The sequence below is a fragment of the Arachis stenosperma genome, chromosome 8, assembly GCF_014773155.1.
Source record: "Arachis stenosperma cultivar V10309 chromosome 8, arast.V10309.gnm1.PFL2, whole genome shotgun sequence".
Classification (NCBI taxonomy): Eukaryota; Viridiplantae; Streptophyta; class Magnoliopsida; order Fabales; family Fabaceae; genus Arachis; species Arachis stenosperma.
This window is the reverse complement of record NC_080384.1, coordinates 20787343-20797653: the sequence shown is the minus strand read 5'-3', so window position 1 is coordinate 20797653 and position 10311 is coordinate 20787343. Positions and strand designations below refer to the sequence as shown.

At 37.3% G+C, this 10311-nt stretch overlaps 2 protein-coding genes across 2 annotated transcripts; one reads left to right on the top strand and one right to left on the bottom strand.

Moving 5' to 3' along the window:
• The first annotated feature begins 301 nt into the window (after positions 1–301).
• LOC130945565 (protein MAIN-LIKE 1-like) lies at positions 302–1095 on the top strand. The gene is made up of 3 exons (XM_057874273.1): positions 302–400; positions 512–855; positions 972–1095. Exons 1-3 carry the CDS (start codon positions 302–304, stop codon positions 1093–1095), a joined length of 567 nt encoding a protein of 188 aa, XP_057730256.1.
• Positions 1096–1238: 143 nt separating this feature from the next.
• Positions 1239–2456, bottom strand: LOC130945564 (uncharacterized). Its single transcript, XM_057874272.1, has 2 exons — positions 2220–2456; positions 1239–2159 (listed from the first exon to the last, which is right to left on the bottom strand). The coding sequence occupies exons 1-2, from the start codon at positions 2454–2456 to the stop codon at positions 1239–1241; spliced, it is 1158 nt and encodes a 385-aa protein (XP_057730255.1).
• Between the last annotated feature and the right edge of the window lie 7855 nt (positions 2457–10311).

Sequence of the window (10311 nt, the reverse complement as noted above, 5' to 3'; positions counted from 1 at the left end):
AGTGGTTTGATACATGTCATTTTGCAAGTGGTATTTATTAGCTGTTTATGTCTTGATTTGTATTTGTAACCGGTTTTTGAATCTGTTCTAATCATGTGGTCCATGTATTGCGCAGCCCCGGCGTTGCATATCGAGTATGCGGCGCCAGCAGGGAATGCGACTCGATGAGCGGTACATTCCGTACTTGCAGATGGCCGGATTATACCATCTTGCGAGACTGAACGACAGATGATTCCGATTAGACGAGCCGCTTGTGAGTGCATTTGTCGAGAGGTGGCGTCCGGAGACGCACACTTTCCACATGCCGTTCGGGAAGTGCAACATCACACTTCAGGACGCGTACCAGTTGGGGTTGCCAGTGGACGGACATTACGTCAGCGGTTGCCTTACAGATTTTTACGTATACATACAGGGTGGCCGGCCAGCTTAGCAGTGGTTCCAGGAGTTGCTCGGTGTGTTACCTCTCCCGAGCCAAATTCAAAAGTTCGCTGTGAGCTGCAACTGGTTCTAGGAGACTTTTGGAGAGTGCCCCGAGGGGGCCGATGAGGCGACAGTTAGGCGCTTTTTCCGTGCCTATATCATGATGTTGTTGGGCACCCAGCTGTTGGCCGACAAGTCCGGCAATCGTATTCACATCAGATGGCTACCGTACGTGGCTAGACTTGAGGAGATGGGTGGATACATTTGGGAGTCAGCGGCGCTTGCATGGTTGTACCGGTGTATGTGCCGAGTGGCCAACAGACATGTCGTGAAGTTAGCTGGGCCATTACAGTTACTTCAGTCTTGGATCTTTTGGCGGTTTCCTAGATTTCGGCCTGATGGGTTTGATTCGTTTAGCTGGCCCCTGGCATCCAGGTACGACTATGTCATTATATTATGTTTACTTATTCTATGAATTTAAATTCTCGCCTGTAATGTTATACTAGTTCGTGACATTAATGACTGACTTCGTATCTTAACGGCCTTTGTAGGTGGTCAGGTTACAATCCTGGCGTTAGCGAGAAGGGACCTCGGGTGCAGATGACTCGGCTGAGGATCGACATGTTACATCCTAAGGATGTGAGTATGCAAAAAACCTTTGCCGAGTCAATGTAAGTTTAGTTATAGCTAAATTTCTCTTCTAATGTATTTGAGATGCCTTTTTCAGTTTATATGGATGCCATATAGCACACCCGACGTCGTCCAGGTTATCCATCTGGAGGTGTTGGAGCCTCGTCATACAGCCTTATGGCGTTCTGTCACATCGCTGATATATTTTGCGGTGGTTGAGTGGCACCAGGTTGATAGAGTGTTACCTCAGTTTGGAAGCGTACAGGCTTGTCCCCGTCCCGCCCTGAACATCGACTTCTTGATGTCGAAGGACGGTAGAGGGGGTGATCGTTGGTTCCCGCACCATCTGCAGCACTGGCATTTTCACTGTGAGTCACGTGCGGACCACGTGAGTAGGCACAGCATGCTAGTGCGTGCGGACAAGGGAAATGAAGTGCCTGAAAGTATCCGCAATCACATGTCTGAGATCCAAGTGAGACCCTGTAGCTACCCAAGGAGAAAGAACCAGTAGGAGTGGTCTCTGCGACCGTATACTCAGAGTTATCCCTGTCGTACAAAGTAACTGTAAAGCACCTTGCCGTCTTCAAATTGGCCTCGATACATTTAACTAGGTGTTGACTGAATTGTTGTCTGGTACCCAGCTGGGCCTCGGCCTCTCTCCCCTTGCGTATAAAAAGTTTGGCTAATCGACCATACGTTGCTTTCACCAACGAGCATACAGGAAGGTTCCTCACACCCTTGAGGATTGAATTCACACACTCAGAGATATTCATCGTCATGTGACCGAATCTCCGGCCCTCATCGCAATACTGTATCCACAATGAATACTCAATTTGGTTTGCCCAATCACACATTGCCGGATCTTCCGAGCGAAGAATATCAAACCAATAATCGAACTCGACCTCGGTCTTAGCATATGTGGTGTTCACGAGAAGCCTCCTTGCGTCTTTACCCTTGAAAGTTAGGGCAAAATTTGCTGCTACGTGTCGAATGCAGAAAGTCCGGTACGCAGCTGGAGGTAGCCAGCCCCCGTCGGGAGCCTCTAGTGCGGCCTTGATGCCGTTATGCCTGTTAGAAATAACGAGCAGACCCGGCTGTGGTGTAACGTGCTGATGGAGGTGGGAGAGAAAGAATGATCAGGATTCAGCATTCTCACCCTCGACTAGTACGAATGCAACAGGGAGTATGTTGGAGTTCCCGTCCTGTGCAATCGCAACAAGTAAAGTACCCCCATACTTGCCATATAGATGGGTCCCATCAATACTCACCAACGGCTTGCAATGACGAAATGTCTCAATGCACGGTGGAAAAGTCCAGAACAGTCTGTGAAAATACGCCTGAGATTCGTCCAGCTGTCCCCCAACTCGAACAGGGCTAGTCTGAAGAACTGCAATAGAACCAGGCATGGTCACCTGCACTCCTAACACCCACATTGGGAGCTCGTTGTAAGACTCATCTCAGTCACCATAAATGACAGCCACAGCCTTCTGCTTTCCAGACCCTCCTGTAGGTAGGCCTAAACCCATAGTGTGAGGCAGTCGCATTTAGGAGCACCTTGATGCTGACAGATGCATCGGCTCTAACCATTGGCATAATGAATGCCGATATCACATGATAATTCAAACTCCTGTGATCGCTGGAGATAGAGCTGGCCAGACAAGTATGCGGTCCATTGTACCGTTTGACCTCCCAAATGCCCTTACGCTGCCGGAGACTCAGCCTAATCAACCATGTGCACCCATTCCCGAACTCAGAATACTTGCCAACATAACGGCGATAATCAGACTCCACTACCTTGTACTGTACACCTCGGCGGATGCTGTAAGTCTTCACACTTAACAGGGCATCGTCCTTATCCTGAAATTGATGACCAACCTGGAACTCTGTCATACCAGCTGACCCTTCTGCATCTCTAGCGCCAAATCCAGCAGGCTCCCCAGGTACCCCCGCCTGCCTCATGGCATCCAGGTCCAAAGATGAAAAATGAGGAGGGTACTGCTGTGTGCCAGAGCTAGAACCACCACCCGCACCGGTAGGCTCATCACTGCAATATCATCCCCACTGTCATCAGCAATCATATCCGGCTCCACATCATCGTCCTCTAGATCATCAAACAATCCATCTCCAGCCCCAGCCGGTGTAGCACACTGTATAGAGGTAGGTAGAAGTTTCGCTGTTCCAACCTCGTCGCCAACACTGCCGTTGAGATCAACAGCGAACGAATGGGAGGCGATAGGCGGGGCGGGTGGCTCGTACGCAGGGACTGAGGAAGATGTAACGGCAGGTCTTGAGCTAGAACCGGCAACCGTCGCTAAAGTGTTGGTATTCCGGTTCGAACCCCCCGAGCTGGACACCACATCAACCAGCTTTGCCAACAGCTCCGGTGTCCTCACTTCAGAAAACTACCAGCAACAAAGAAACATGACCTGCAAGTCCTCATCACTCCCGATCGTGAAACAATCATACTTCACGCTATCTTGGAGCACCGATATTGGAATGCGATAGAAAAACTTCTTAACCCTTTTCACACCATCCAGACCAAGTTTCAACAGTACAGACCTAGCAAGGTCATCATAGCTCGTCGTAGAACTCACGATAATACAAAGAGGATCCTTATCGGTGAACTTGACACCGGAACGAGTTTTCCTCTTAATCGATCCTCTGTGGTGTACCAACACTATAAAACTGTCCTCACCAGCCATATGACCCCTCAATAATGAGAGCAACTCACGTTCATCACATATATATACAGGTATGGAACACACTAATTTGAAATATCCTAATTCGCACTATATATACATAATTTGAATCAAGTCAACTCGAATTAAAGTTTGCTTCTTGTTTCTTAGTAATTCGAATCGACCTAATTCGAATTCTGTTTAGGTCGTTTTTCCTAGTAGTTCGAATCAACTAGATTTGATTTAACAATGCATAATTCGAACCATATTGATTCGAATTACATGCAATTCCTTTTAAATGTTTTTCAAAGCAAGTTGTTTCGAATTACTTGCATTTTGAGTTCGAATCATGTCACTACAACAGTTCTTAGCTATTGCAACATATATTGCAAACAACACTAAAAAAGTGTTATCTAAACTAATTAAAGACAACATTCAATATTTGTTACATAAAAATAAAGTTATTGCAACTCTTTTTTAACAACTGACCATAAATGTTCCTTTTGATCAATTAAAAGTACAAATAAAAAGTGTTGCTTTTGTAAATTAAAGAAGCAACATTTGCAATATTTATATATTACATTTTATAAGTGTTATTTTTAAATTTTTAATAAACTTCTCATTATAAATGTTGCCAAAAATAAATTAAAATTTTTTCTCTAAAATTTTAACCTTTTCTGCAAATATTTTAACAAAAAATACTTTTTCCTTCTTTTAACTTAACACTTACTGATTCAAATCCTTAGAGTTCAAAACAAAATTGCATATGTTTTTAAGAATTAGAAACCCTAACTTGCCCTATTTTCAATTAAAAACCCTAACTCCAACAATTAGAAACGAAGAAAGAAGAAAGGGGGAGTCCGAGGGAGAAGGGAGGAGGGACCGTGCTGCGTCTTGCCGCCGCACCACCATCACCGGAGAGAGAGAGATCTGGGGAAAGCAGAGGAGAGCAGAGAAGAAGACCGCGCCGGCGCGCTGGGCCTCACCGCCGCCGTCGCGTCGTTGTCGAACCGTGGAGAGAGAAAGAGCGTTCGCGGAGGGAGCCATGGGAGAGAGTGACGAGCGCAAGCTAGGACTGGGAAGGAGAAGGCACCGTCGTGCATCCTCTTGCTGTTGCTGGAGATCTGGTCGTCGCCGCCGATCGTCCTTGAGCTGCGTCGGAAACAGAACTGCGAACGGAAGGGCGCGCGAACCATAGCCATGGACGGAGAAGAAAGAGCGCGTGCGGAGGAGGTGAAGCCGTCGTTGTCACCGTCGCGTGTGGAGTCGCCGCCGCGCCTGGTCTCCGTTGCTGCTGAGCTTCGACCGCCGCCGTTCCTGCCGCCGTCAAGCCTCGGTTAGCACTGCCGAAGCTCATGCCACCACTGTCGTTGAGGAAGCTCACCAGAGTTGTTGGAGGCTGCTGCCACTCTTTCTGGTTCTGTTTTGAGTTGCACAGCCGTGTTCGTGGCCGCCGGGGACAGTGTTGTGGCTGCCAGGGATACCAAGGATTTAGAATTGGAAGTGATGGGAACTTACAAGGAGTAGGCCTCTTCATAAATGTTCCCTTTGTCTTTAAATATGTGATTTAATTTTAAGTTTAAGATATTGGAAGAATAAACTATCAATTGCTACTATTTTGCAGTCAGAGTTGTTAAGCAAGAAATATGAGGAAAAGTACCAACATTGAAGTAGAAATAACATCCAAATTTATTGTTGAAGAAGCTAAATTTCATGATATACAGCTAATTAGAAATCTGCATTATTATTTGGCAAATAGTAAAAGATAGGGTTAATTGACATGCCTTGTCCATATTTCTCTGCAAATATGACATTTCACTGCATCGTTTAACTATTTTTTATGCATATTAGGAAAGGAAGGTAGAGTTGCAGCAAGCCATTATCAAAATGGAATAAGGAGGCAGTGCAGATGGTAATCTTCCAGGTATTTTATTTTGTATATAATTTTTATTCTAGAAAACCTCTGCATTATTTTAGGAATAACAAGGAGTTGCATCACTGTCATGCTCATTAGTACCAAACATAGTTCAAGCTCGCATACTTATTGGCCTTTGAAGCTTCTGAAACACTAAAAGAAACTAAAGGTTAAAACAAAAAGAGAAAACCAGAAACTAAATAGGAGTTGTGTTTTGTAAATTTTTAGTGCTTTCTTTTTGTGTTTAGGTTTTGTTGTATGTATGCTAAAGAGCTGTGTCAAATTTGGTCTTTCTATCACTAGGTATTTCTTACTCAGTTGTTTTGTTGAGCAAATTGAAATTAAGCCTTGCTTCATAAATTGTTTATTTTAATTATAATTAATTTGTTCTTTTTGTCACTATTCCCCTTGTTGTGCTCTCTTCATGTTCCTTTCTACTCGCGGTTCTTCGTGTTAGTCAGGTTCTTCTCTTCGCCTTGTTTTGCTCGCGTTCCTACTCTCGCCTTATTAGCTTGCATTAATTCATGTAGTATATTTTTTAGTTGAGTTTTTCTTTTTCTGCTGAGATATTTTTTCATTCATTTCTGTTTTCAAGCTCACCTCTTCTTCACTGCCGATTCTATTCAAGCTCACCTCTTCTTCATTCCTATTTCTTGCCACAAAATGCGAGGCAAGGTATGCATGCCCTAATTTCACCTCCAATAATGATTTGCATAATTCTCAGGGGTTAACTCACATCTGACAACAAGAAACCTCTTCAATTGTGCAATATATTTTCTGTTTTTATTTATTCAAATCAATTTTTGGTTAGTTATTCTTGTATAACAAATAGTTGAAATGTCAAATGTTCACAAATCACAACTTTTAGGTTGAAATTGCTTAATACATATAAAGCCAATTTTGCATTTGTGGAAGATTTTGGGTGCCACTTGTTTTCACAATTCTCATAATTGATTCTCAAATCACGTAATCATTGATGAGAACTGTTAATTTGTACATATCTAAGCCTGAATAAAATTATTCAAATATTAGCAACAGATAATAAAATATCGAATATGCTTAGCAGATAGCACTACGCATGAATTCAACAACCTAGTGTCTAGCATAATTATGATATAAGAGTCTAATGCGCGCATGTGAAGTATGCAGGGGTTGACTTATGAGTGTATGATTTATGAAGTTGGGAAGTATGTGGAGAGCCTAAAGTTCAAGTATCCTTATTGAGTGCTGATCACTTTTTTGTGACTTGCCATGCTGAATAATGACTAAGAAAATTAGTCCTCTTGATCACTAGTGGTGTAAAATTTAAATTACATAAATTTATTTTATTTTTTTTCAATCTGATAATTTAAATGTGTTGAAATTCATGCCTTTCTCCATTTGCAGTTAAATGGATATGTACTATGCCAAGAATGTGCCATTGGAGATTTTGCCCAGGTTTATTTTCGTTACTATGTTATATGCCAAAGTCAAGAATCGAAATTTACTTCTTTTTCTTGTTCATAAATGATCCTCTCTTGATGTTTTCCTATATTGTTACATTTTTTCTGTAATTTTTACAATTGAGCCTTTTTATTTTTTCATGTTTCTGTTGTTGGTTTGGGTACTTTTATTTGATGTCACTACTTGTGATTTGTTTCAAGTTATAAGAATATACTTTTTTGTTGTATATATGTGATAGATAGTCTATTCTTACTATATCTGAAAATTTCTTACCATTGTTTTGCAGATATAATTATCATGGTATGTACAAGGAACAAGCTACTAGGATTTGGAAAAAAATATATCCAAGTCAATTGATAAAACTTGAAACAAATATATATTTAGCTTTTTTATTTTGAGTCCATGTATTTCGTTTAGAGGTTTAGAGGTCTTATTTAATTATCTTTCCATGTTTTGATGTTTTCATATTGAATTAGAGATTGTTACATGATAATGTATTTGAAATATTTTAACTTGATAATATATATCCAAGTAGAATAAGTTGAGATTGTCTCTTTTTTCATATCTTTAATTTTATTGTATCCAAAATTATAATGAAATGCTCAAATTATCATAGCTATAGGGAGTAGATACTGTAGTATGAGAAGAATGTTGAAATTTATAGTAATAATATATTAGAGGCAACGCTTTTAGATTGATGCCATACTAATAGTAGAAGAGGTAACACTTCTAAAGTGATGCCATACTTGGTTAAATATGTAACACTTCAAAGGGTTGCTATATCAATAGAATAGGCAATGATTTTCATTAGTTGCAAAATGAGTAGAAAAGACAACAACAAATAAACGTTGCGTTAAAGTTTACTCACAAGCGTTGTCTTTGTTTTAGAATACCCAACGCTTCTAAAGAGTTACTTTCAAAAGCGTTGCTTTTGAAGAAAAAAAGCGATGCCTTGATCTAAGGCAACGGCCGCATATGCAACGCCCCTCAAAAACGTTGCCTTAGGTCCAAAAGTGTTGCTATAGATCAAAGACAACTCTTTTTCAATCTTTAGGCAACATTTTTTAAATGTTGTCTCAGACAAAAAATGTTGTAGTGTGTTGATTCGAATTACATTAAAATGATCATTGGTTGATTGTTGAAAAAATTTTGGTTTTTGCTGATTTGGGTAGAAAACTTCTCAGCCTGGTTTATTTGGATTTTTTACCCTTATTTTAACATTAAATAAAAAATCTTATTAAAATTATTTTTCAATATAAATATATATTAAGTGTTATACATATTAACAATAGTAAAAGTTTTTTATTTAATATTAAAATAATATATATTTATATCAAAAAATTAATAGTAAAATATAAAAATAATTGTTTACAAAAATTTTAGTAAAATTATAATTTAATAATTAAAAAATTATTAAAAAATATCTTTGAAAAAAATTTTTGGTAAAATATAATTTAATTAATAAAAAAATAATTTATTAAAGAGTATTTTGCTAAGCAAAATTTAATGACAAATAATAAAATTTTTGCTAAAGGGTATGTTTGTAAAAAAAATTTATTTTTTCTTGAAAATAGATAAAGTTAACATTAGTTAACAAAAAAAATTAAAATGGATTAAAGATGATATTTTTAAAAATTATAAGAGATGAGAATATACATTTTATAAATAAAGGAGAGGAAAGTGTCATTTTAGTATCTTGAAAAAAGAAAATAGGTATTTTCTCTTATATATATTGTATCACTAAACTTGTATATATACTAATGCAAAATATATTGATTTGTGGAAGAAAAAATGTAAAATTTAAAACTTTTTAAAAATTTTAAATGATGAACAGAAATTACTTAGAATTATCATTATCTTTGTACAAACAAATACTTAGATTACACACTTAGAATTTTGACTGTGCATGTGTGCTGTATATAGTTGAAACTTTAAAGATATTGTAAGGGCCGGGTCCATAAATTTTGTCGAGTGTATAATAGTATGATTAGGATGTGATCCCTGATCAGTTATCACCATTCAGGCGCTGCAAAAGCACGTGTGTACAATACTCAATAACACTAAATACTAAATAAGAGATGTTTATTTGCTACCATTCCATTATCGCAAACAATCAACGCTTCCAATTTGGTCCACCTAGTAACTTTAGGTGTTCCAATCTGCACAGTTGTTACAACACAAAATATCTTAGTATGTATTTTTTTGTGACATCTTATATAGTATGTATTTAAAAGTGTAATTAATTTTTTTTTATAAATATTTATTTTATCCCATTTATTATTTCTTTGATATTTAACCATTTATCACTCCATCTGAAAAAATAAAATATTTAGGAAGGACTTGATTTGTATTTGTATTTGTATTTTTTATTTTTTGTATTTTTTATTTTTAAAATTTTGTAGAGTATATATTTAAATAGGTTATAAAAAATTTTGTATCAAATATTTTTATTTTTAAAAAAATTTTATTACATCAAAATTTTTGAATTTTATAAATATGAGCCATATAAGTCTTTACTGTTATTTTCACTTAGATAAATAGGTCTTAAAAAATATGATGGAAAGACTTATATATCTTATTTTAGTAAAATTTAAAAATTTTAATAATATAAAATTTTTTTGAGAATAATAATATTTGACGCAAAAAATTTTAAAAACTTATTTGAGAATATACTCAATTTTGTAAACATAATAATAATAATAATAATAATAATAATAATAATAATAATAAATTCTATTTTTTGTTTTATCTTTTTTATAAAATATTAAAAATAAAAAATAAAAACACAAACCAAATGCATTTTTAAATTTTTTTCTATCCACATCTCAATGCCAACTGAGTTATCAACAACAATAAAAAAAATAAACAAAGAATTCACAGCAAACAAAACAAACACACAAAATTTTAGATAGAAACAATTTTAAATCCTAAATTCTTAAAACTCTTTAACATACAGCACTTTGTAACGAACGAGGCAAATATAATAAGCTTTTCATGTATCATAAGTACATACATTAAGAAAACCCTTAATAAAAATTAATGTCTACTGTTTTTATTTCTGAAAATAAATATGTATTTTAAGAAAAGAATAATTAAATTTAGTAATGATAGCATGTTTCCACTATGTGGAGATAGAGAGTGACAGTGATGAAAACCCAAAATGAGATTTAAAAAGGCCTCACGCACTCTTAATTCATTCTCTAAAGCAAGAACCCCCCGAGAGAC